Raw genomic sequence first — 27,432 nt, 5'->3', positions numbered from 1 at the left:
CATATCTTTCTATAGCCTATGAGGTTTCGAGCTTTTATTTTGAAAGGTCCTTCCTAACGGATCAGGAAGTAGCTTTATTTTGTAAACAGCAAGTTGTATATACTTTGTTTACCTCCATTAAATGTGTTAAAGAAGCATTACAACCGGGTACACAGCCAAATGTGTTAATATGAGATGAACTACAAACCGTGAAACATGCAGAGGGTCAAAATATGCAGACAGTCGCTTTCAAGCACTGTGAGCACGACTTTGAAAGTGGCACTGTCTAGGTGAGTCTCTTTTCTCAAAGTCAACTTGAAGTGTTTTTCTATGAATCAGTGAATAGTTGACAAATAAATTGTCAGCCATCCCCGTGCATGATCAAAAAGAAAATGAAGTTGATTGTGTGGTGGCTTTGGCTATTCATATAAGACAGCCCTTAGGATGATGACACAGCTGATTTTATAATCATCAGTAGTTATGTTGATTATGGGTATTATCTTTCCATTAAAAAGGGTCTACTGTAGGCCTATATTTTGACATTCATTTGCCATTAATCTTATCTGTCAGTGCTCCTAATATCATTGTAGGCTAATAGACTGTACATCACCATGACTATGTTAAAATTGTTTCTGGGATTTACAGACCATTGTTGCAATTCACAATGACTAAGCACTAGCTTTCACTTCGGGGGATTGACCCTCCCATTTGCCCAAACAACTGCGTCCGGTGGTGTGCGGGCTTCCTTGTTATGGCAATAATAATACCGTTTACCCGGATGCAAGTTCTTATTTTCTCACTCCGGCGATTGCGTTCACCCTCCTACAGACACAAACTTATCCGTCGGAGTATGGCCTCAGATGCAACAACCCGGTTCGATTTTCTTGTGATTGGAGGTGGATCTGGGGGTCTAGCCGGTGCACGCAGGGCAGCGGAGCTCGGGGCCACTGCCGCCGTGGTCGAGAGTCACAAACTCGGAGGTACCTGTGTGAGTAAAAAGTTATCCTGGTTATAGCCACTGTACTAAATGAATAGTTCCAATAAGAACTCTGAAATGACATCGCATAGGCCTAATTTCCACGGTTCAGTCTCTGATATTCTGTAAAGTTGTCAGGTGTAGTTAACAACGGGTTCATTGCGAAGCCTCGAGACCATCCTCTTTTTTGTGGGATGTTTTTGTGCATAATGTTGTGGTTTGTTAGAGTTAAAAGCAGTGGGCACCGATCCAGCGCACGAGCATTCTACTGGTACATAATAATTTTGTTTAACAGTACTAGAATGATGGCCACAGGTGTTCATCACCCCCTTCTCAACATTTCAGTCTATGGAGGATAAGCTATTACAGTTACCATGTCTGACATCCACAAAGCCTGGTCTACCTTATATAGCTGTAATGAATAGTCATATATTTTGAGCTAAAGTGTATAAAGCAGGGATGGGCAACTTTGATGGGGGTGGGGGCCACAAAAAAACGTAACTCATCATGAGGGACAGCAGTGGCATGTGGGTCTGTGAGACCCCAACTGAGTACAAAAGGGGGGGCTCCGGCCGCCAGTTGCCCATCCCTGAAATATTTTTGGGGGGTATTTTATTAGGATATCCATTAGCTGTTGCAAAAGCAGCAGCTACTCTTCCTGGAGTCCACACAAAACATGAAACATGACATAATACAGAACATTAATAGACAAGAACAGCTCAAGGACAGAACTACATCAACAATTATTTTTTTAAGGCACACGTAGCTTACATATCAATACATACACACAAACTATCTAGGTATAAAATATTCCTCTCCCACACAACATGCCAGAACTTCTCCAATCTGAGTTTGTGCAATGTAATTTCAGAGCTGAGACCAGTATTCTTGCAAAATGCAAGACGATTCTTCGGTTCCCCATTGCTTTGTGTCTCAACATCAATCACACACACCAATGTTTCTTGCATAGGAGCATGGATGGTTCCTTTTCATACATTGCTATTATATTTCAATGACTAGATATTTAATGATGCAGTGCAGTTAACTGATTCTCTTGTTTTTTAGTCATGCTCATGTTTGTCTTATTTTTTGTGCTTTTCTTCTTCAGGTCAATGTCGGCTGTGTACCTAAGAAGGTATTGTTTTATAGTCAGCCCCCTGGTTGGGGGTGGGGGTGGGGGTGGGGCATGTGTAAGTAGCCTAGGCACTGTTAGTAGAGCAAGGTTTGTGCTGTGTGTGTGTGTGTGTGTGTGTGTATGGAATATTAAATACACATTTATTAAACGCACACACATGATTTGATAGGTATTTGTATGGTAATAGAAAAGGCCAGAAGAATGTGATCCAGAAATGAAAGTGTTTCCTTGATGTTTTTGGTCTCAGGTTATGTGGAATGCTGCAGTTCATGCAGAATATCTCCACGATCACTCTGACTATGGTTTTGACAGCGGACACGTTAAGTTCAGCTGGGAGTAAGTATCTGACTTGAGGTCGCCAGAGTTGACGGACTTGTTCTGACATCAGCCTCTCCTCTCACACCTTAAATTACTGCATCTTGTCAACTTACTTAGAGCCCTCACACACCATTTTTTGTTTCTCTTTGCATTGACGTGTGTGTGTGTGTGTGTGTGTGATATTCTTGCACAAGGCAAGCCTTTTCTTTGGTTCCTCATTGTTTTATGTGTGAAAAAGTACCACACATTTATATTAATAAGAAATGGCAGATTCATGATGAGACATTGCAGATTTTTCATGAACTGACCTTTAAGATAACAGTCAGAGACTTTGTTAACAGGTTGTTATTTGAAGCATCTGCAAGTTATGCTCCTTTTGTTCCACATCCAGATCTCAGTTTACATAGCAGTCTGTTGCCCCACTTTAGCCTTTTGCGTCAGTGTATTTGGCAACTCACCACACAGATTGTGTTACCCAGGTGACTGAGTGATAGGGTAGACTAAGGGAGTGGCCACAACCAGTTCAAACTGATATAATTTCATCGTCCAGTGCAACATAACATGCTGTTTTTCAATTATTATTATGCCATCAAACTTTTCTGTGAGCGCACCAACCTGACATTTTGACATTAAGTGCAACACATTTAGAAATGTGTGTTTTATAAAATTAATTAAGAGGAAAATGTCTTTGCGGGCCAATTCCCCCCTCTGGTCTGTTCTGTAATCAGTCCTTTTTTATTTTGTGTGCAGAACTATCAAGACCAAAAGAGATGCATATGTTAGTCGGCTTAATCACATCTATCGCAACAATCTTGACAAGGTAAGCCTAAACCAGTTCACTAACTGGAATGTATATTTTGCAAGACGCACAAAGGTCAATCAATTCCTTTCCTTTCTGCCATAAAACAGGTTTTGACAGGTTTTGACATGCATAGACATACACAATAATAACCAAAGTGTTGACAAATAATTATGTTTTTTTTTTACTTGTTTGCGCTACCCTGGAACGGAATGGTAACTGGTCATCTCCCACAGGCTAAAATTGAAACGATTCAGGGTCACGCCAGGTTCACTGACGGCCCTGACCCCACTGTTGAGGTGAATGGAAAGAAGTACACAGCGCCTCATATCCTCATTGCCACAGGAGGGTTCCCTTCTGTCTTGAGTGACAATGATGTGCCAGGTAAAAAGTACAATTAAATTGTATTTGTCACGTACACAGTTTACAGCAGGTATAAAAGGTGCAGCGAAATGCCTTGTGGTGCACATTTAAATGAACAACAACCTAAATAGGTGCTTTGTGAAATGTGACAACCCTTTTGCCATTCTTTATCTAGCATGTAATTTGTGTCTAGTTAAGCTTCAGAAAGGGTTAATGATGTTAAGTTAATGAAGGCTTCGTTAAGCTTGAAAAGTTATGTTTAGTTTAAAGATGCACTATGCAGAAATCGCTCTGCCATTTCCTGGTTGCTAAAAAATTATATTAGTTAGCCAAATGTCAGTTTATGTGACAAAACAAGCATGCATAGTGTAGACAATCATTGTACCATCTAAACTGCTGTGAAATATGTTTTCCATAACCCAAAACATTGTATTTTCAGCTGTTTGAAGCTGGTTTACAAAACCGTAAAAGTAAAAGATGCAAAAACGAAACTTAAGAACAGGAAGCATAGAAAAGATCTACCGCTTCATAGATTTGCTTTTAATGAGAATTACAGATCTATAACTCACATTTCTATGTGAATTTGGTCGGCCCCAAAAAGTTACACATTGTAGCTTTAAATTATGACTGAACTATCGATTATGGTATTGCAGTCTACTATGTAAAGTTGCTATACCTAAACGTTTGAATATATTCTCATTGTTGCTGTTCAAATTGTATACATTGATCATTCTTTTTTTCTTTATTATTACAATTATTTTCACTTAATTTTTATTTATCATGAAGAAATCATGCATTTCAAATATCAAATGAAATAATAAGGTTGGTTAAAGCTAGAATCCTTAGTTGCTACATACAATTCTTGAAGAATATTACTTATAAATGAGCTTAGTTTAACTGTCGTACCGTCAGCTTCTTTTACTCCAATGTTTGTAAACAAAGTAAATGTCAACAAACACTGTTTAGCCTCAAAACATGGTTAAAACTATAATTGTGACACCATGGATGGTCAGCCCTTGCAACCATAGCTCTGTCTATGATTTGAAAGTGCTTACATTTCTCCAGGCCCATCCCTTAGCTTTTTAGCGAAACAGGGGTGGGGAGATGCTTTGTTATCATTTCAATTAAGGATTCAAGCTTTAACTTTTCGTATGATTCCAGGGGCAAGTCTTGGCATCACCAGTGATGGCTTTTTTGAACTTGAAAGCCTTCCTAAGTAAGTTAATGTTGTTAAAGACAATAATTTCCATCAGCGATGTTGGCTTGGCTTGGCTGTTTGACAGATTGTGTTGTGTGCAGTGTATGTTTGTGTTTCATCCTTTTAAATGCTTCCTCCCAACAGGCGCAGCGTCATAGTGGGTGCCGGATATATTGCTGTGGAAATGGCTGGCATCCTTTCCACACTGGGGTCCAAAACATCCATCATATGTCGACAGACAGGGGTAAGAACCTATCCAGGCAGACATTGAGCCATATATCCAGCCCACAAACACGAGTGACAGTTTTCAATTGGTATGGAGGTGTGGCATGTACAAGAGGTAGCCACAAGAGGGCGTGTCTAATCCTTTTCACCTACAGGTGTTGCGAAACTTTGACACCTTGATAAGCTCAAATTGCACCAAAGAATTGCAGAACTCTGGCATAGAGTTGTGGAAAAATACTCAGGTAAAAGCATTTCTTTAATGAGGATAGTCTATAACTACTATTTTTCTTGTTTTGAATAACATTGTGATTTATAATGCATCCAACATTTTGTCTATGAACATTTCTATGATTAAAATGCATCCAACATTTTGTCTATGAACATGTATGCATAACATGCACATACTCCTTCCACTGTTCTCAGAGTGGTCATTATTATTTTGGTGAGATCAACTAGGTTGTAGGCGGACTACGCAGAATCAATAGCTACAAATCACCTTCCATCCCAAATAACTACTCATTATGTGATCATCAAGATCTGTGATTCTGCACCATGCCTTGCTCAAACGGATCCCCTGAAACATGCTGATAGTCTGTCTGCTGGCAGGTGAAGTCGGTGAGTAAGACAGGCAATGGCCTGCTGGAGGTCACACTGGTCACCAAAGACCCAGAGAAGAAGAACGAGGAGGAGAAGATCGGCACCATCCAGGAAGTGGACTGTCTGCTGTGGGCCATCGGCCGAGAGCCCAACACTGCCGGCCTCAACCTCAGCCAGATGGTAAGGATCACTCCTCTGACTGCTTACAAAGGTCTCTAGAAAAAATGTGGAGATGTTGCTAAAACCGTTTATATTATTTCAGTACGTGACAAGGGATTCGGAAACGAGTTTGGAATGCTGTAGACTGCGATTCCATTGCCTGCATTGCTCACTGTCTTCTCATAGATGTTGCAAAAAGAGTAAAAAAAATTACATGTTTTTAAAGCAGCTAGAGCTACATGTATGAGTGTTGTGAATAATACAGTCCAACAATGTCAATATAAAGTACAAACCATGTGTCAGTGTACGGCTTACTGAAGGTTGGATGTCTTCTTCGACAGGGTGTGGATATTGATGAGAGAGGCTTCATCGTTGTAGATGAGTTCCAGAACACCACTCGCCAAGGGATCTACGCTGTAGGAGACGTGTGCGGGAAGGCCCTCCTTACTCCTGGTAGGCTGTTAATACTCATCAGGGGCCTGGCAGACAGAAAAGTGGCCTATTTGAACTAGACTTGTGTCTAGTTACAGACATAACTTCAACTGTATACAGCTCGCAATTCACCCAAGAATCCTGTTGAATGTGTATAGATTATCTGTAATGGATAAGGAAGAAGATAACTATAAATGTAATCGCACAGTGTACCGTTGATAGTTCAGACACATTTTTGCATTGCAAATCTCGATTGTGACATATGTTCTGTTTGGTGTGGGCAGTCGCCATTGCAGCGGGCAGAAAGCTGGCACACAGACTGTTTGACGGCAAGGAAGATGCCAAGGTCGACTTCTCCAACATTCCCACGGTAGTTTTCAGCCACCCACCCATCGGTACAGTGGGCCTCACGGAAGGTGAGTGCGCCCTTAGCAAAGAAGTCCTCAGGTGGGTGGTTCCCCTTATCGTAAATGTTCTCAGCTGAAGTGGGATGAGTTGGCGTGTTTCTCTGTCAGTCTGTTGAATAAATAACCAGCCTAAAAGTGTGACATTTTCTCCATCAACTAGCGTTGCACTGCAGCCATTGGTTGCATCTCAAATGGAATGCGTTTCCCAAAAACCATGCAGAGAGAATGTTCGCTAAGTGCATCGTTGAGGCATAGTGTCGATGCTGATAGGATCGAAAGAAAGGCAGCGCTGTTCTCGGATCGGCTTTCTCCATTGAAATCTTACCTTAACATTAGAATTATTCCACAATACTGATGACGGGTCAGCTCCTAGAAAGATATTATCACCTATGGCTGCAAATATTAAGGCAGCTTATTCTAATGTTTACTCTATTATAATAATGCACTAAATCAAGATTTCACTAAATCAAGACATCATTGTGCACATGTTGTTACATCAAATCAAATTGTATTTGTCACATATACATATTTAGCAGATGTTATTGCGGGTGTAGCGAAATGCTTGTGTTCCTAGCTCCAACAGTGCAGTAGTATCTAACAATTCACAACAATACACACATCTAAAAGTTAAATAATGGAATTAAGAAATATATATTAGGACGAGCAATGTCGGAGTGGCACTGGTCAAAAGTAGCAAACTTTTTAGGGAGAAGTAGAGAAGCTGATGGTCTTACATTTGGTCTCCTTGTGTTACAGAGGAGGCGATTAAAAGCAGGGGGAAGGAGAACGTGAAGTCTTACAAGACCTCCTTCACCCCCATGTATCACGCCATCACCACCAGGAAGACTCAGTGCATCATGAAGCTGGTGTGTGTGGGCAAGGAGGAGAAGGTGAGAGGCCCCTTAAACCTGGTCCTGGAGACCCCATATGATGTGTTGACTTTTGTTCTAGGCAAGCCCAGCACTAACACACTTAGGCCTAGATTCAATCATATCCAGTGTTAACGGGCGATAGACGACTCCCGCATAGCTGATGTGTTGGAGGTGGAACTACGTTGGAGCTGTCAGCTGCTCTTGTGATCATTGTCACGAAGCCACACCCATCCCACTCATGTTAAAAGTTCAGAACAAGAAAGTGTAGGCTATATAGAAATAATGACGCTCAAATTGAAAATCATTGAACGAAATAATGAGGATTTATATCAACCTAATCGAGGTAGAGATTATATTTAACAATCCAGTGTTCGACCTTGTAAACAAGGCTGCATGGGATTTCTCTCAATGCGACTCCGTGCAGCCAATTGCAATGTCCCCTTTAGGTATAAAGCCGGGAGCCATTGTGGATTTGACAGCTCTTGCGCAGTTCCACCTCCGAAACCGTCAAAACATCAGCTATGCGGATTTCGGCTAAAGCGGATCTGATTGAATCGGGCCCCTGATCAACTAATCAAGCCATTGATTTGATGAAGTAGGTGTTTCATAGCTGGGCTTGAACAAATCTTTGTTCATTAGGCACCAAACGGAAGAGACTACGTAAATTTGTCCAATAGGAAACGATCATTTTAGTTTTCCGTTGCGATACATTTTGAATTCTACATTGCATGCCCTAATGAACACAACCCAGGATTGAAGAACACTACCCTAGACCCCTCTATATTCAGCTCAATGAGCAAGCCATTCATGCCAGCATGTTTAGGCTGCCTCAATCTAACCTGTCTCTTTCCCCCCAAGGTGGTTGGCCTTCATATGCAGGGCATTGGCTGTGACGAGATGTTGCAAGGCTTCGCAGTAGCCATCAAGATGGGCGCAACCAAAGCAGACTTTGACAAGACTATTGCCATTCACCCCACCTCGTCCGAGGAATTTGTTACGATGCGTTAACGCAAACATCTCGACGATCCTTAATTTCCTATACCGCACCAGTGAGAATCACCATACCAGGAAACAAGTGGCTCGACCCTCTTCCTTTGCAAAAGCTTGACAACCCAATTTTCAATAACAGTCCTCTACTTCCATTTTCTTTCATTTAGGTGACCTCTTTTGTGCACCTCATTTGAATCTTTTTGAAAATGCCTAGATGGACCAAGACGATGAAGTTACTGCTTTCTTCATTTGTACTGTGGGTGTTTAAGCATTGCTTATCAATTTATTAAACATGCAAGATTTTCCTAATGACTGTGAAATGGAAGTGTTGGATCTTCTACAGGCATTGTTGTCAAGTCATTGCATTGGGAGTAAGGATAACGCTCTCCTAGTGTATGTGAAACCCAGATTGTCAGTCATTGTTTTAGAACGCTGCAAACACTGCCCCCAATTACCACCACTACTTGGTCACAATTTCACTAGGACTGTATTGTAATACATGTTGAATAAACCTGCAGTTTTTTCTTAAGCATTGTATCATGTTTTATTTTCCACTTCTTTGGCACCTTTTTAATGCCAATTTTTAGCTCTAGTTTTTGCTTGCAATTTGGTACCCTTACCGTGTTTAATTAACTTTCTCTGACCAATGTATGCCTTTATGGTAGATTCAGGGCCTAACATTTTATTTTTGGTCCACCAGCCACTGTGGCAGGTAGATTAAAAAATCTACCAGCCACTTAGATTTTTTACCAGCCCAAATATTTTTTTCTTGCTAAAATTACACCAACAAAGCAAAAAACAGATGACCTTTCTTTGTAATGTTTCTAAAACAAATGTATTACTAGTAAGAAGTAATGTGGTATTTAGTAGAATTTTTTTGTGACCGGAGTCTTTTAACCAAAATATCACACCAGCCAAAAATGTTCACCTGCCCCTTTAACTGCGGGACGTAACCGTGGTAACGTGATTTGATTGTACTCATGTTTGTGCCTGTGAGATTGAGTCTGACTAGCGGGAAAGTTACCTACTCTTCCCTAGCAGTTGAAACTCAAACGGTGAAAAACAACCTAGCTTGTGAACAAAACAATGTAAATAACCAATAAACACAAGCACAAAGTCTCACTTAAGTAGACTTAAATGTCAAGTAAATTAGACCAATTTTTATGCCTGGGCGCAGCCCTTCTAAAAATGAATATTTCACTCACTCGGCGCTACGCGCGCACAGCCCCCTGACAGTCAGTGTTACAACATAACGGCAGAAATACTTTAAACAGCTACTGCAGCATTTATTTTACTATAAATGTAAGCATACTTAATATTTTTGTATTCACAAATGCGAGTGAAATGCTCGCACTGTGGAGCTCTGACCACCCGCCAACGTCGCTGGTGAAATAGACAATTTACCAGCATTTGGCAGGTGGCTGGTGTTAATTTTATAGCTCTGGGTAGATTATTTGATGGATACATCATCTGATATAGGATGCACTAGTTTTGCAGTGACCCCAATCCGACCTTTCATAATAATAAAAAATATACTCAACCGTTCAAAAGTTGTCACTTAGAAATGTCCTTGTTTATCCGAAAGAAAAGCAATTTTTTTGTCCATTAAAATAACATCAAATTGATCAGAAATACAGTGTAGACACTTAATGTTGTAAATGGCTATTGTAGCTGGAAACGGCTGATTTTTAAAAATGGAATATCTACATAGGCGTACAGAGGCCCATTATCACCAACCATCAGTCCTGTGTTCCAATGGCACGTTGTGTTTGCTAATCCAATTTTATCATTTTAAAAGGCTAATTGATCATTAGAAAGCCCTTTTGCAATTATGTTAGCACAGCTGAAAACTGTTGTGCTGATTAAAGAAGCAATAAAACTGGCCTTCTTGAGACTAGTTGAGTATCTGGAGCATCAGCAATTGTGGGTTCGAGTACAGGCTCAAAATGGCCAGAAACAAATAACTTTCTTCTCACATAGAATAGCCTTCATTTCTCAGAATAAGAATAGACTGATGAGTTTCAGAAGAAAGTTATTTGTTTCTGGCCATTTTGAGCCTGTAATCAAACCCACAATTGCTGATGCTCCAAATACTCAACTAGTCTCAAGAAGGCCAGTTTTATTGCTTCTTTAATCAGCACAACAGTTTTTAGCTGTGCTAACATAATTGCAAAAGGGTTTTCTAATGATCAATTAGCCTTTTAAAATGATAAACTTGGATTAGCAAACACAACGTGTCATTGGAACACAGGACTGATGGTTGCTGAAAATGGGCCTCTGTACGCCTATATAGACATTCCATTAAAAATCAGCTGTTTCCAGCTACAATAGCCATTTACAACATTAACAATGTCTACACTGTATTTCTGATCAATTTGATGTTATTTTAATGGACAAAGAAATTGCTTTTCTTTAGAAAACAAGGACATTTCTAAGTGACCCCGAACTTTTGAACAGTAGTGTGTGTGTGTATATATATATATATATATATATATATATATATGAGTTACATACACAGGATAGGTGCTGTGAAATAATACAGACTGTTGACTGTAATACTGGATGATATTTCGGTTGGGAGTGCATTGATCTATACCACAAATTCAGCATAGATGATGGAAAACCTTACATTTAGACTGATTATTGTGTGTTGACTAGCTAGCTAATATGTGACCCATGACCTTTATTTAGATTTTGTTTAATTTATCATCGCGATATCAGCCAACAACCATTTCTTGAAAACCATCATACTCTCACGAGAGGAGCGTCACTTGTACTTTTAAATGTGTTTTTGGGCGCCTGCTCAGGCGTCGATGATGCCTACCAGATCTTACAACGTCTGGATAGGTATTTAACGTATCAGCTAACCACATCATATTATAGCAATCTGTCAGTCGATGACGTAACACTCGACCATCGGTTAATGCGTGCAACGTTTGAGCAGTGGACGCGACCTTGTGTCAGTAGCTAGCAGGTGCACGGAACTCAAAATGGACTGAGATATGCGGAGCAAATGTAACACAACAAAGGTAAGGCCGTCCTGAAATAACACACCATGTATAAACCGACTTTATCTGCCAACCAAAACAAACGCGCAATGTATGCGTAGGGAGACGCTTTACTTTAGCATTTGCTAGTTAGCTAGGTTTTCCAAACCTGTTTGGTCTCGCACCGGCGTCCAACGGGTGGCACTGGCTGGCTTTATCTGGCTTGCCAATATTGAGTTAGCTAGCAGACCGCAGAGTATCCATCTGTTTTATGAATTGATAGTACTGTCATAAGATTGACCAGGTTAACAGTGTGCTGTCGATACAATGCCAAGTTCTGTGTCATTTGAACTTAAGCATGTTAGCCTAGCTAGCTAACTAGCCAAGAACTAGCTATACTAGCCGGTCAGATCATTTAGAACTACTGTAGCTAGCTAGCTGATCTGAGTCGGGAAATTAGGCAACATTAGCTAGCTAACGTTACAGCCAGGTCCAGAGAGCATTCTAGATGGTAGTTACATCATGATTTATGTTATCTTTGGGAGGAGAGTAGGTTATCATTTTAACCTAACGTAAATGGCTATGACGCTAGCTAGCTAACGAGGTGTGTGATGCCAGTTGTTTGGCCGCCCTCAACCGATGCTCACTGACAGTGTTGTCTTGTGATCACTCAAACAGCAAGTTCCAGCATTGCTATACGAAGCCCCGCAACGGCGAGGATGTTCCCCCGCCTGGCACAGAGACCATGGCAAGTTCTCTGCAGGGTCTACCTGCAGCACAGAGCCCCACATTCACAACGAACACCCATGGTTGCCCGACCATGCCACGGTGAGTCTCATATGTTCAAGTCAATGCTCGATATACTGTTTGATGCATCACACTCTTTGTCAGTGCTAAATGTGTGTGTGTCGTGGACCTATGGAATACGCATGTTGTTATAGCTAACACACTCACAGATTTCCCTACAGGGTGGCACAATGTAGGGATGCACCATCTGTGGTTCAGCCATGACTTCCATGTAGCCTCTCTAGCAACGGGCCAGGTCCAGTACTATTGTACCTCAGGCAGCAATAAGGATGGCCCCTCTCCTCCTACTACAAAAGTACCAGACAGCCCACCTACTGCGGAAAAGGTGCAAGCTGGAGCAGCACAAGCCTCTTCAGACTCCCCAGGTAAGAGCCACTGTTTGTCCTGTGTTGGCAATACATACATGGGTGTGTTCAATAGGAAGCAAACTTGTTTCCCCCTATTGCAAAACATTTTGTTACGGTGCCCACTAATGAATACACCCCAGTTTTCTGTTGAGGCGTAAGAACAGGGAAGTCTCTGTCCCTTGAAGCCTTGCTACATCAAAATAGGAATGAAAAGTATCAGTCTTTAGAATGTAGTTGTCTTCTCTTCAAACATGCTTGACCCTAACCCCTAAAGCAGCTGGAAGTACTTCTGGTAAGTAAGCATTACGTATTTAGTTATTGTGTTCTGTTATTTTCTTAGATACTCTGTTTTTGAACTGTGAAATTCATTGCCACTCTGTTTATTTATGTATATATGTGTGTGTGTATGTATATGTGTATATACATACACACACTACCGTTCAAAAGTTTGGAGTCACTTAGAAATGTCCTTGTTTTCCATGACAACATACATTAAATGAGTTTTGAGTAGGAAATATAGCAAAATGCATAGGAAATGTAGTCATTGACAAGGTTAGAAATAATGATTTTTAATAGAAATAATAATTGTGTCCTTCAAACTTTGCTTTCGTCAAATAATCCTCCATTTGCAGCAATTACAGCCTTGCAGACCTTTGGCATTGTAGTTGTCAATTTGTTGAGGTAATCTGAAGAGATTTCACCCCATGCTTCCTGAAGCACCTCCCACAAGTTGGATTGGCTTGATGGGCACTTCTTACGTACCATACGGTCAAGCTGATCCCACAACAGCTCAATAGGGTTGAGATCCGGTGACTGTGCTGGCCACTCAATTATAGACACAATACCAGCTGACTGCTTCTTCCCTAAATAGTTATTGCATAGTTTGGAGCTGTGCTTTGGGTCATTGTCCTGTTGTAGGAGGAAATTGGCTCCAATCAAGCGCCGTCCACAGGGTATGGCAGGGCGTTGCAAAATGGAGTGATAGCCTTCTTTCTTCAAGATCCCCTTTACCCTGTACAAATCTCCCACTTTACCACCACCAAAGCACCCCCAGACCATCACATTGCCTCCACCATGCTTGACAGATGGCATCAAGCACTCCTCCAGCATCTTTTCATTTGGTCTGCGTCTGTTCTTCTTTGTGATCCGAACACCTCAAACTTCGATTTGTCTGTCCATAACACTTTTTTCCAATCTTCCTCTGTCCATTGTCTGTTCTTTTGCCCATCTTAATCTTTTCTTTTTATTGGCCAGTCTGAGATATGGCTTTTTCTTTGCAACTCTGCCTAGAAGGTCAGCATCCCGGAGTCGCCTCTTCACTGTTGACGTTGAGACTGGTGTTTTGCGGGTACTATTTAATGAAGCTGCCAGTTGAGGACCTGTGAGGCGTCTCTTTCTCAGACTAGACACACTAATTTATTTGTCCTCTTGCTCAGTTGTGCACCGGGGCCTCCAACTCCTCTTTCTTTTCTGGTTAGAGCCAGTTTGCGCTGTTCTGTGAAGGGAGTAGTACACAGCGTTGTACGAGATCTTCATTTTCTTGGCAATTTCTCGCATGGAATAGCCTTAATTTCCCAGAACAAGAATAGACTGACGAGTTTCAGAAGAAAGTTATTTGTTTCTGGCCATTTTGATCCTGTAATCGAACCCACAATTGCTGATGCTCAACTAGTCTCAAGAAGGCCAGTTTTATTGCTTCTTTAATCAGCACAACAGTTTTCAGCTGTGCTAACATAATTGCAAAAGGGTTTTCTAATGATCAATTAGCCTTTTAAAATGATAAACTTGGGTTAGCAAACACAACGTGCCATTGAAACACAGGACTGATGGTTGGTGATAATGGGCCTCTGTACGCCTATGTAGATATTCCATTAAAAATCAGCCGCTTCCAGCTACAATGGCCATTTACAACATTAACAGTGTCTAAACTGTATTTCTGATCAATTTGATGTTATTTTAATGGACAAAAAAATTGATTTTCTTTCGAAAACAAGGACATTTCTAAGTGACCCCAAACTTTTGAACGGTAGTGTGTGTGTTTTTTTTTTTTTTTATATATAACTCAGGGTCAACACCACCACATGGTCTGACAAAAATGGAGACAATTCAAGTGAAAGTGCGGGCTGTCCTTAAGAAGAGGGACTATGGATCCAAGTACACCCAGAACAACTTTATCACTGCAGTGAGAGCTATGAATGAGTTCTGTCTCAAGCCAAGGTAAACCCTCTACAACAGTGAATTTAGACAATGAGGAATGACTGGATACAGGGCAAGTCGATCACAACTCACAAAGGCAAAATGATTGTTATCTTGTGTGTTTTCTACTGGTGCTTGGGTGATGTGCACATTGAAGGAAGTTGTAGCCATCCTTTTCTGTAACCAGTGTATTCCAGACATACCAGTGCTGCTTAACATTACAAGCGTCCACTAAGCTAATGGGGAAACACACTGTTGTGATTATCACATTATGGGACATTAACTTCCATGTGACTCTTAATGATGCAGGGACTCTTAATGTACTCAGCCCACTGACTGTCTGTCCGTCTCTCTCACTCTCTCGTGTGACCTCAGTGACCTGGTGCAGCTAAGAAAGATCCGTCGACGCAGCCCCCACGACGACACCGAGGCTTTCACTGTATTCCTGCGATCAGACGTGGAAGTCAAGTTAGTACATTTTACTGATAAAATCATGTCATAAAAAGCAAGCGTTTGCAGCACCAAAATAAATATCAAGTGTTGGAATCATGCACTTTACAGTTGACCAACACATTGGCAACCTTATGCCAATGTGATGCTATTAGGTAGACCATATTGTATACGATACGAAAGCTTTCCATCAAGCAGTTCTTTCAATCTGACTTCCAGAGCTCTAGATGTGTGGGGTAGTCCTGAAGCCCTTGACAGAGAGCGGAAACTCAGGAAAGTGGAGGAGAGAGAGTACGAAGAGAGTAGGTATCCTCCACCCTGCACACGCATTCTGTGACTAACTGTACAAAAACGGGAAGAACGTCTGGACTTGCTCTGTTTATGATTTGCTGTGTTTTCTTTTTGTAACCCAGCCCAACCTTGGCTCTAATGGGTTGTATTCATTAGGCAACAGATTGAAGAAAACTGACTGAAACGGGGAGGGACAAGAAGGCTCATTTTTAGTTTTCTGTCGCAAAACACTTTTAAAAGTTTACAATTGCATGCCCTAATGAATATGACCCGGGCTTAAGCTGCCCGGTTCCTTAGTGGTCTTGAGAGGAATCACTGAGGGTCTGTTTCCTGTGAGCTTGCACTGTCTGCTTGAGCTCTCCTCACCCCTTTTCATTGTGTCATTCAGATATTTTCCGGAATCAGCAGTTGCTAAAGGAGTACAAAGATTTCTGGGGAAACACTAAGGTGAGTTTAGGCTCCATGTGATGTTGTTCCCTATGGAATGCCATTAAGCTTAGCTAATATTCAAAGAGCAAATGTATCCATATTTCACATTTTGACCAGAAGTTTTCTGGTGGTCATTTGTGGAGATCAACCAAGATGTATTCAAGATATAAACGCAACTATCCACAATTCCTATTATCATATTAGCCATGCTATATCATGTTATATATTTAGCCATGTCATGCTAGCCACAACAAAATGGATGTACAGCCAGGATCTCCTGACCAGACTGAATGTGATAGACAGAGAAATGGACACTGTCCTGCTGGCCGCTACCCAAAACCAGAGCTGTCACTGTCCCTCACGTGAACTTTGACCCAGTGCGGGGCTATTTAACCCACACAGCCCTTTATCACTACATTTACATGAGTCATTCACACCGACTGTCATTGACACAGTGCCTCTGTATAGTGCCGGACTCCTTTACAGTACAGTACTGCACCCCCCCTAGCATGTGATGGTGCATTCTATACTGTGCTTCATTTTTGTGTGCTAGAATATCCTCTAAATATTCTACCTTTGACTTAGCTAACCACTGTAGCCTATATGAAGGGCTATTATGGTAAAACGAAAGATGTGTAGTGTTTTTACATTGATGTGTCTAGATTACTTTTTTGTACCATTTAGCGGATAGTTTATTTTCTGTAGGGGTCAATTCCACATTAACCTTGATTTCAAGAAGTGAATTTGATTTTAAAACATGAATTAAAAAATACTCCGTAAATGTTCTTTTTCAGAATTGAATTAAAATGGAATTGACCCTCGTGTTTTTCCTAGAATAAGTCTGATATAGCAGACATGTCTCCAGTAGGCTTGATTTCCTTTCTTCTCATGTCATGTAGCCCCGATCAGGCAGCAAGAGGGCGACATTTTCACAAGGGCCGGGGAAGGTGGTGATGGTGGCCATATGCATGTAAGTCTCCTTTCCCTCGTCTGTGGTCCCCTCCTCCCAGCATAGTATCATTACTCTGTTTTATACCCTACTGTGAAGTTGAGTCATGAAAACTCATAAAAACACCACACAGAAATGGCCTATTATTCTTAAGCACCCCAGAATTGTTTTACTGTAGTTACATTTCAATTTCTTCATCCGGGGATTCAAATGTAAGTGAAATAGAAGTTGTTCAGGGTCATGGGTAGGTTCTTGCACCGGGCTATTGGATTAGAGCTATTGAATCAGCAGTCATATGAGGGTCTCCACTAGGTCTGTTCACATTGACCCCCATGTCAGGCAGGAATTACTGGAGTTAGCATAATTCATTTACAAGACACGGTATGGGTACTTTTAAAGGGGCAATCTGCAGTTGCTACATCCATTTTTAGAAATTAATTAAATAAATGCATTCTTGAAGAATATACGTAACTTTATCAATGCCTCATGAGTTTAGTTCAACTGTCGTACCCCTTCAGAACCCAAAATATTACCTTGTTTTACTCCAATGTTTGTAAACATTGTAAATGTAAATGCACTGAATAGCCTCAATACATGGTTAAAACTATATAATTGTAATATCATGGATGGTCAGTCCTTGCATCCATAGCGCTGTCTATGAATTGGAGTGGTTACATTTCTCCCATCCCTCAGGCGGAGTGACTGCTTTATCGTTTCAATTAAGGATTCTTGCTTTAACTCTGTCTGGATACAGCCGCTATCAAACACATTGATATCAGTTCATACATTCAGAAAATATACTCGATCATGCAAAGAAAAGTTAGTAGAACAAAACATTTGTATTCTGTGTTAGAAACGCCATCAAGCACCCATTGAATTATATTGCAGGTATATACAGTACCAGTCAAAAGTTTGGACACACCTACTCGTTCAAGGGTTTTTCTTTATTTTTACTATTGTTTACAGTGTAGAATAATAGTGAACACATCAAAACTGTGAAATAACACATATGGAATCATGTAGTAACCAAAAGTGTTAAACAAATCAAAATATATTTTATATTTGAGATTCTTCAAATAGCCACCCTTTGCCTTGATGACAGCTTTGCACACTCTTGGCATTCTCTCAACCAGCTTCACCTGGAATGCTTTTCCAACTGTCTTGAAGGAGTTCCCACATATGCTGAGCACTTGTTGGCTGCTTTTCCTTCTCTCTGCCGTCCGACTCATCCCAAACCATCTCAATTGACCGTGTCCCCAGCAAAGCACCCCCACACCATAACACCTCCTCCTCCTCCATGCTTTACGGTGGGAACTACACATGCGGAGATATCCGTTCACCCACACCGCGTCTCACAAAGACACAGCGGTTTGAACCAAAAATCTCAAATTTGGACTCCAGACCAAAGGACAAGTTTCGACCGGTCTAATGTCCATTGCTCGTGTTTCTTGGCCCAAGCAGGTCTCTTCTTATTGGTGTCCTTAAGTAGTGGTTTCTTTGCAGCAATTCGACCATGAAGGCCTGAGTCACACGGTCCCCTCTGAACAATTGATGTTGAGATGTGTCTGTGACTTGAACTCTGTGAAGCATTTATTTGGGCTGCAATTTCTGAGGCTGGTAACTCTAATGAACTTATCCTCTGCAGCAGAGGTAACTCTGGGTCTTCCATTCCTGTGGCAGTCCTCATGAGAGCCAGTTTCATCATAGCGATTTAATGGTTTTTGCGACTGCACTTGAAGAAACTTTTAATGTTCCGTATTGACTGATCTTCATGTCTTAAAGTAATGATGGACTGTCGTTTCTCTTTGTTTATTTGAGCTGTTCTTGCCATAATATGGACTTGGTCTTTTACCAAATAGGGCTATCTTCTGTATACCCCCCCTTACCTTATCACAACACAACTGATTGGCTCAAACGCATTAAGAAGGAAATAAATTCCACAAATTAACTTTCAAGAAGGCACACCTGTTAATTGAAATGCATTCCAGGTGACCACCTCATGAAGCTGGTTGAGAGAATGATTCCATACGTGTTATTTCATAGTTTTGATGTCTTCACTATTATTCTACAATGTAAAAAACATTGTAAAATGTAAAGGAAAAACCCTTGAATGAGTAGGTGTGATAACTTTTGACTGGTAGTGTAAGACAGGGTGAACCTTTAACTTCCCTGTGTGAAAACAAATATTTTATTGTCCTCTCTGATGTGAATACCTTGTAAGGTTGATTGTGTTTTTCTCTCTGCCCTTAGTAATGGACTGAATTTCTTCTTCAAGCTCCTGGCTTGGGTGTACACTGGATCAGCCAGCATGTTCTCAGAGGCCATTCACTCTCTGGCTGACACCTGCAACCAGGTCAGATACAGTGGCTATGTCCCAATTATCTCTCCTCCTTCCCAAAGTGTGCACTTGGTCACTTCTGTTTTGCTGATTTGAAAGGAAATGTCTGGTATTGGAAATATTGTGGAAACTCCCCACGATCCCATGCCTCAATCAATCCGCTGCTTTCAGATGTGTGGGAAGTAGTGAACAAGTGCACACTTCAGGAGAAAGGAGATATTGTTGGGACGCACCCTCTATCCACTGGCTACCAAGAAATTCACATGTCACATACCCTGATATTGCAATTAGGGATGAGTTAGAATTATTGATTTAATAGAATTGGTCCCATCTCTGATTGCAGTAAATAACACCAGTTGCCATGGTTACTTAAAAGTTAGTTGGAATGTATTGATAGTCATTGTAAATGGTCTTCTATACAGTATATTTTGTAAAGGCAGCAGGGTCCATTAACACCTCATCACTCGCTCCTGCAGGCTCTTCTTGCAATCGGCATCAGCCAGTCTGTCCGGAACCCTGACGCTGTCCACCCGTAAGGAGCACACCACCGTTAATTATACTTATGGTGTTACTGTCTCGGTTCACCCTCTGCTCCAACGTATGTGTTTGGTGTCTGTCTGTCTTCCGGAGGGGGTTGAGTGCAGATATAAAACAAACTCTGGTTTTCTTCCCTGCCTTAAAGGTACGGTTTCTCCAACATGCGCTACATCGCCTCGCTCATCAGCGGCGTGGGTATCTTCATGATGGGGGCGGGTCTCTCCTGGTACCATGGCATCATGGGACTGCTGCACCCACAGCCAATCGAGTCTCTGCTTTGGGTGAGTGGTGGCCATTGTTACCGCGGCTGAGGAGATCACTTTGGGCATGGCCATGTGCAGAATCGCTAATCTTGTTCACACAAATAAGTGGCTGTTTGGGATGCAAGGTGATTTGTACAGTGATTCTACACAATCCGACTGCAATGTAGTCTGTATCAAACATTCACATAGTCTTACTGAGTCACTGTTACTCCCTCTTGTCTATTGGCCAAAGTGGTTGATCGAACCGTGCTTTTGGAGCGCCGTCCCTCTTAATAGTTGTTTTTTGTCTCTTGCAGGCTTACTGTATCTTGGCAGGATCTCTGGTTTCAGAAGGAGGTAGGTTATGATCGGAAGTCACCCTCTGGGGCCATATTTAACAAGCGTAGGATTGCAGTGCACCTTCCCATTCAACACATCACCTGCATTACATCCATTTTAAATTAATGTACACATCAGGGGCTATCAAGCATCTCAGAGTAGGTTTGCTGATTTAGGATCAGTTTTGCCTTTTAGATCACAATTCATAAGATTACCTGGACAGGGAGGGGACCTGATCCTAGATCAACACTCCTACTCTGAGATGCTTGATAGCCCCTGATGTGTACATTAATTTAAAATGGATGTAATGCAGTATATGTGTTGACTGGGAAGGTGCACTGTGACTGTTCTATGCAACCCATGACTAATATATATTCTCCTCCCTCCCTCTCAGCAACACTGCTAGTGGCCATCAATGAGATCAAAAAGAGTGCTGGCCAGCAAGGAGTGTCCTTCTACGAATATGGTTTGTATAATGCACATTTGTTTTGTAACCTTTTTTTATTTGATGTATGCATCAATGACTTGAGTACCTACCCAAACGCTAATGTATCCTAAGTTTTAACATGACCCCAGTCTTAAAGGGGCAATCAGCAGTTGCTACATCCATTTTTTGAATCTAACTTCTAAATGCCTCATGAGCTTAGTTCAACTGTCATACTCCATCAGAACCCCAAATATAGCTTGTTTACTCCAATGTTTGTACACAAAATAAATCTAAAGAAACACTATCGCCTCAACATGGTTAAAACTATAATTGTGATATCATGGAGGGTCAGTCCTTGCATCCATAGCTCAGCCCCATCCCTCAGCTTTTCACCGAAACGAGGACGGGGAGGATGCTTTGTTATTGTCTACTGCTGATTGCTGCTTTAATACTAAACAATTGTATAAGTTGAAGTTGTCAGCATGTCATCCCTTAACATATGTATGTGCATCAGTAGTTATTGTTGTGATCAGTAAAGCAGTATCTTGTTTGGTGTTTAGTGATGCAGAGCCGAGACCCCAGTACTAACGTGGTGCTGCTGGAAGACTCTGCTGCCGTGCTGGGAGTGATCATTGCCTCAAGCTGCATGGGGCTCACCTCACTCACAGGTACACACACACGGCTGATCTCGCTTACAGGTACACACACACACACAGTCTTGTACAGCTAACCTTGTGGGGACACACAATTCAGTCCCTTTCAAAATCCTATTACCCCTAAATCTAACCCGTACTCTTACCCTTACCCTAACCTTAACCTGAACCCAAAAACCTAACCTTAACCCTAAATCTAACCCTGGCTCCTAACCCTAAAACTAACCCTAGCTCCAAACCTTTAATGTAATTCTAACCCTAACACTAATTCTGACCTTAACCCTAAACCCCCTAAAAATAGCATTTGACCTCGTGGGGACTAACAAAATGTCCCCAGTTGGTCAAATTTTGTTCGTTTACTATTCTTGTGGGGACTTCTTGTCCCCACAAGAATAGTTAAAGACGTCCACACACACACAAAGGGCTCACCTTGTTCACAAGTGTGTGTGTACACACACTCAGAGACACTATTCATTCCCCCACACATAAACAGGCTCACACAAACATGTCCCTTCCAGTGGGACAACATTGCACAACTTGAGTTCTCCAGTTACCCAGCTGTCTGAACTCTGGCCAGTCAGATTTGATATTACCAGTGAACCAATGCTGTGTATTTTGAGTCTGAAATCTATACATAGTACTAACATCCTATGTAGACTACAAATGCAGTAAAGATGACCTGGAACGTGTCCATAGTCAAGCCACAACTCCTTATTTAGGCTGTTTCCCAAATGGCACCCTATTCCCAACACAGTGCACTATATAGAGAATAGGCTACCATTTGAGACACAGCCAACTCTCTCCTGTGCCAGGTAACCCGCTGTACGACAGCCTGGGCTCTTTGGGTATAGGAACCCTCCTGGGCGCCGTGTCCGCCTTCCTCATCTACACCAATACTGAGGCCCTGCTGGGACGCTCCATCCAGGCCGAGCACGTCCAGAAGCTCACTGAGTTCCTGGAGAACGACCCTGCCGTCAGGTCAGTGGCCCCCTTGGATGCTGATCTGGGGCTCAGTTTTGCATTTCCCCCAATAATGGTTAAGGTTAGGATTAGGAGAGGAGAAGCTGATCATAGATCTGTACCTAGGGGAATCTTCACCTTGGTGCGGCCTCCTCTAGGCCTCCATGTCCCCTGTCCCAGGGTTGTTTATTAACCACAAAACTAAATAAAAACAGACTGAAACAGGGTGGGACTACCTGGACTTGGTCCAATAAGAAATAGGCCTACTAATTGTCATTTTCCGTCTTCTGTCGCATGACCCTGGCCTCTGTCCCTACATGATCCAGGCCTCAGCACTGACACTATAGTCCAGGACAGGGTTTCCCAAACTTAGTCCTGGGGCCTCCCCTGGGTGCACGTTTTTGTTTTTGCCCTAGCACTGATTCAAATAACCAACTCCTCATCAGGCTTTGATTATTTGAATCAGCTGTGTAGTGCTAGGGCAAAAAACAAAACGTGCACCCCTGGGAGGCCCAAGGACCGAGTTTGGGAAGCCCTGGTCCAGGATCATGCTGGTCCAAAGCATCCAGCATGAAAAATGGGGTCCCTGGTATTTATTGCACTTGACATGTACATGCTTTGCCCTACTGGAGGTCCGGGAGGGCAGTGTTGCCAATGGGGCTTTATCTACAGCTGTAAAGTTGCCCCATAGACTCCCTTGGTGCTTTTCCATTGAGACTTCCCCCTACACCAGTGGGCCGCCAGTGTTTTATCTTACTGTCCGCTCTAGTGTTATGTTGTTTCCATCAGGAGTGTGACACTAAAGACTTGTGGCAAGCAGAAACAACAACCTCTGCATCATTCAAGACTGTTGCTTTGTGAAGTTGTTAAAGTTAATAGTTAGCCATTGTTATGTAAATGCCAGCTGAAAAGTAGCCAGGGCCTTGCCTTGGTTCTAAGTCAGAGCAGGTCCGCTGGAGCCATGGCCAGAGTAGGAGGGCTGATTTTAAGAGTCAGTTGTGCCTTTTTAAGATCACATTGAATATTATTGTAATGACAGAGGGGGACTTGATCCCACATCAGTACTCCTACTCTGAGATGTTTGATACATGCAGCCCCAGATATGCTCTTAAAATGTATTTATGTTATGGTTTGTCAGTGACCATGCACAAATATTGCACAAGAGTTAGCTACATAGCTCATTTACACCTGTGGTCCCTATTTCAAAATATTTTTTTTAAAATAAGAGATTTAACCCCAACTTTTTTTTGTCTTTGCTTTGACCAGGGCGATCCACGATGTGAAGGCCACAGACCTGGGGCTGAGTAAAGTGCGCTTCAAGGCGGAGGTGGACTTTGACGGGCGGGTGGTGACCCGGTCCTACCTGGAGAAGCAGGACATCGAGCAGATCCTCCACGTAAGGCTGACGCTAACAAGTGTTTCATGAAGGAGCTTTGTCTTTCCTTCTGCTTTGGAAAGTTGGATGCCTGGATTACTAGGGTTGACTATCTGCATTGGTAGCCATTGTACAATCCTTTTAAAGCTGCAATCTGGGATTCGTTTTTTTAGCCAAACGGTAGCACTTCCACTTGTTTTGGTATACAGCCGAGGGATGGGGCTGGGGAAATATGACTCTAGGAAAATGATTTGTTTTTGTTTCAAACTGATTTGATTCTCTTATTTTCTTTTAAAGTGAATGAATATTGCTTAATGACACATGACTCCCTGAATGTAACAGCGCTAGCTATGATTATCTAGTCAGGTAGGTGTGTGTTACTTTGTTGTGGCTTGTAGGACATCCAGCAGGTGAAGACCACTGATGAGCTGGAGAACTTCATGCTGAAGCACGGCGAGAACATCATTGACACCCTTGGGGCCGAGGTGGACCGCCTGGAGAAAGAGCTCAAGGTAGAGAGGAGCTGCACTCCCATTCTCTACGTTCCCTTCTCCCCAAAGTGTGCACTCGTTTAATCCCCATTGTGAATTTAAAAAGTACTGGATTGGTGTAATAAATATGGTGGGATCTCCCTCGAGCACATGCTTACATCGAATCAATGCATGAAGAACCCATCCATTAATTAAGGAGGGTAAGGAAGTGCACAGTTCAGGGAGAAGGGTAGGGATTCAGAACCAAACAGTCTCCCAAACAGGCCTGAGTACACTGTTGCAGCTTGTGGGACTTGTCAAGTCCAGTTCAGCAATATTTCCCACCAGAGACACATTTTGTATTAATTGTTAGTTGGTGATCAAAACCACATATTAACTAATGCATACTGTACTGTTATACATTGTCATCCAAGTTGATGGCTGCCATTCATTTAATACTTTTATGTGTAATATTACATTTACATTTTAGTCATTTAGCAGACGCTCTTATCCAGAGCGACTTACAGAAGCAATTAGGGTTAAGTGCCTTGCTCAAGGGCACATCGACAGATTTTTCACCTAGTCGGCTCGGGGATTAGAACCAGCGACCTTTCGGTTACTGGCACAACGCTCTTACCCACTAAGCTATCTAATGCGTCCTGTTTCTTTGTCACTCAACAGCAACGCAACCCAGAGGTACGGCACGTCGACCTGGAGATTCTATAACACTACGGATCTACGCAGGGAAAGTCGTGCGACTGCAAGAAGGAACTCGAGAAAGGGGTTGGAGGAGAGCCAAGCCGACCTCTGCACTCTGCCTCCCACTGTCTCCCATCCTCTCCAACCAACTCATCAGAACAAGTCTTACTGTAGAATAGTCCTTTTTGGTATTTTATTAGGATCCCTATTAGCTGTTGCGAATACAGAACATTAATAGACAAGAACAGCTCAAGGACAGAACTGCATAACCGACAGACACGTGCTGGGACAGTGATTTAATTTCCATGTTGATTTAACCATGCCGTTACCAATGTTACAAGTGGTTTGACCAGAAACAGATTAGAGACCGAGGTACACCTGGTGTGACCGTGATAGACTGGGCTCAAAGCACGGAAGTTCTGAAATTGGACACTTATACAGTGGCTGTACAGTTAACTTTTGAATATAGTTCTCATGTGTTGACTTTTGTTCATGTTTCCACAAGAAGGGGAAAAAAACAAGTAAGTTGAAAAATAATGTCTTTGGACTATTCAAACTGACCAGTATCAATAAGCAGTTATATACTGAACAAAAATATAAACGCAGCATGCAACAATTTCAACGGTTTTACTGAGTTACAGTTCATACAAGGAAATCAGTCCATTTAAATAAATAAATTAGGCCCTAATCTATGGATTTCACATGACTGGGCAGGGGCACAGCCATGTGTGGGCCTGGGAGGACATAGGCCCACTCACTTGGGAGCCATGCCCAGCCAATCAGAATGGATTTTTCCCCACAAAAGGGCTTTATTACAGACAGAAATACTCCTCAGTTTCATCAGGTGGCTGGTCTCAGACGATCCCGCAGGTGAAGAAGCCGGATGTGGAGGTCCTGGGCTTGCGTGGTTACACATGGTCTGCGGTTGTGAGGCCGGTTGGAAATACTGCCAAATTCTCTAAAATGACGTTTGAGGAGGCTTATGGTAGAGAAATTAACATTAAATTATCTGGCAACAGCTCTGGTGGACATTCCTGCAGTCAGCATGCCAATTGCATTCTCCCTAAACTTGAGACATCTGTGGCATTGTTGTGTGACACCGGCACATTTTAGTGGCCTTTTATTGTTCCCAGCACAAGGTGCACCTGTGTAATGATCACGCTGTTTAATCAGCTTCTTGATATGCCACACCTGTCAGGTGGATGGATTATCTTGGCAAGGAGAAATGCTCACTAACAGGGATGTAAACAAATAAGCTTTTTGTGCATATGGAACATTTCTGGGATCTTTTATTTCAGCTCATGGAACTAACGTTGCGTTTTTATATTTTTGTTCAGTATACATAAAGCTTAAGAAGCTACATGGAACCATACTCCCTCTGCAAGTATGCCCTTATGAATGCAAATAATTATACAAGTACTTAACAAAAGCAGCAGAGAATAGTTTATTTTTAGTATGTAGAGAAAGTATTTTTTCCCTTTTATATTTTGGGAAATGTACCTATGCACACTGCAAGATGGCATGTTCGCATCTCGCCAGTTCATTGAATGGAATTGTGTATTAGTGATGACTAGATTGCGTTACTATAACAGAATATGTTATTGGTAGCATAATACCATTGATGAAAGAAGTTGTTCAAAAGGGTTCTAAGAATTAGTGATGATTTGAAATATTTAAGAGTTGAGTGAGATGACCTTGAATACAGTAGCACTTAATGAAAAATCACCAATGCTATGCAAATACTCTCTTTTGCTACAGCTGTGGACCTCTGCGTGTTGCTGTGAAATTCTGCAAACGTGGGGACTCAGTTGTTTGCTGGCTTGTCAGCAGATGACAGATTGTATGTTTTGCTCCAAAGATGAAGTGGTCTTCAGACAACCGGAGAGCTGTAAATAATAGTAGGCTGTCGGTAGCCATTTTGTTTCTGAGCCTTATGTGAAATAATAAAACTCTTGTTTTACCGTGGACAGTTCTGTGTAAAGACTAAGACAACAACAAATAATATTAATGCTCTGACCATCCATAAAATACTGTGATGTTTGTACAGCCATTGTCCCAACTTTGACCTTCCCAGCTTGATAGTTCTGCTCTAAACGGGTGTAGTCAGTAAGGAAAAATTTTCAGAATGTTGCAGATAGATATGTAATGAATAGAGCTGACATGATTCCTAATTCTATATGACAAATCATAGCTGTGATATAAAAATTAATTTCTACCTGAACGTTCTGTAACATTTCACCCGCCTGAACAGACCCATTGCATTGTGACTGTTTTTATTTGAATTCTGCTCTCATGTCTGTGTTGATGTAACGGACAGTCTGGCCAATGTACAGCAGGGTGCAGGGACACAGCTGGAAGCTTATACCCCAATGGTGTATTGAGAGGTGGGCTGGAGTTGTTTCTGTTTTGTCGGGGGTGGGTGGATATATTTTTAAAGGTGTTCATTGATAATGTAAGAATTCCTTTGGTTATATAACAACTGCTGA

At 41.8% G+C, this 27,432-nt stretch overlaps 2 protein-coding genes across 7 annotated transcripts; both read left to right on the top strand.

Annotated features, from left to right (window-relative positions):
• The first annotated feature begins 54 nt into the window (after nucleotides 1-54).
• gsr (glutathione reductase) lies at nucleotides 55-8,979 on the top strand. Of its 2 annotated transcripts, XM_041850070.2 has the most exons (14): nucleotides 55-269; nucleotides 808-967; nucleotides 2,064-2,090; nucleotides 2,338-2,426; nucleotides 3,159-3,228; nucleotides 3,444-3,591; nucleotides 4,732-4,786; nucleotides 4,913-5,012; nucleotides 5,149-5,235; nucleotides 5,600-5,770; nucleotides 6,091-6,202; nucleotides 6,466-6,597; nucleotides 7,345-7,478; nucleotides 8,319-8,979. In XM_041850070.2, the coding sequence occupies exons 1-14, from the start codon at nucleotides 196-198 to the stop codon at nucleotides 8,466-8,468; spliced, it is 1,509 nt and encodes a 502-aa protein (XP_041706004.1). In that variant the 5' UTR covers nucleotides 55-195; the 3' UTR covers nucleotides 8,469-8,979. The 2 variants fall into 2 exon arrangements, with proteins under 2 accessions (XP_041706004.1, XP_041706003.1); XM_041850069.2 differs by lacking the exon at nucleotides 55-269 and having other exon boundaries at nucleotides 698-967.
• Nucleotides 8,980-11,299: 2,320 nt separating this feature from the next.
• On the top strand, nucleotides 11,300-25,599 carry LOC121540973 (zinc transporter 9). 5 transcript variants are annotated; one of them, XM_041850066.2, is made up of 19 exons: nucleotides 11,300-11,479; nucleotides 12,116-12,265; nucleotides 12,406-12,609; nucleotides 12,866-12,883; nucleotides 14,658-14,808; nucleotides 15,163-15,255; nucleotides 15,457-15,539; nucleotides 15,917-15,975; nucleotides 16,857-16,927; nucleotides 19,157-19,259; nucleotides 19,721-19,776; nucleotides 19,927-20,062; nucleotides 20,341-20,380; nucleotides 20,757-20,828; nucleotides 21,350-21,457; nucleotides 22,255-22,420; nucleotides 23,669-23,798; nucleotides 24,176-24,289; nucleotides 24,929-25,599. In XM_041850066.2, exons 2-19 carry the CDS (start codon nucleotides 12,157-12,159, stop codon nucleotides 24,971-24,973), a joined length of 1,758 nt encoding a protein of 585 aa, XP_041706000.2. In that variant the 5' UTR covers nucleotides 11,300-11,479; nucleotides 12,116-12,156; the 3' UTR covers nucleotides 24,974-25,599. The 5 variants fall into 5 exon arrangements, with proteins under 5 accessions (XP_041706000.2, XP_041705999.2, XP_041705998.2 ...); XM_041850065.2 differs by having other exon boundaries at nucleotides 12,394-12,609; nucleotides 12,869-12,883; XM_041850064.2 differs by having other exon boundaries at nucleotides 12,394-12,609.
• Nucleotides 25,600-27,432: the final 1,833 nt, after the last annotated feature.

This window comes from Coregonus clupeaformis, chromosome 3, assembly GCF_020615455.1.
Source record: "Coregonus clupeaformis isolate EN_2021a chromosome 3, ASM2061545v1, whole genome shotgun sequence".
Taxonomy (NCBI): Eukaryota; Metazoa; Chordata; class Actinopteri; order Salmoniformes; family Salmonidae; genus Coregonus; species Coregonus clupeaformis.
The sequence above is the reverse complement of the archived record's forward strand: the minus strand, read 5'-3'. Positions and strand labels throughout refer to the sequence as shown.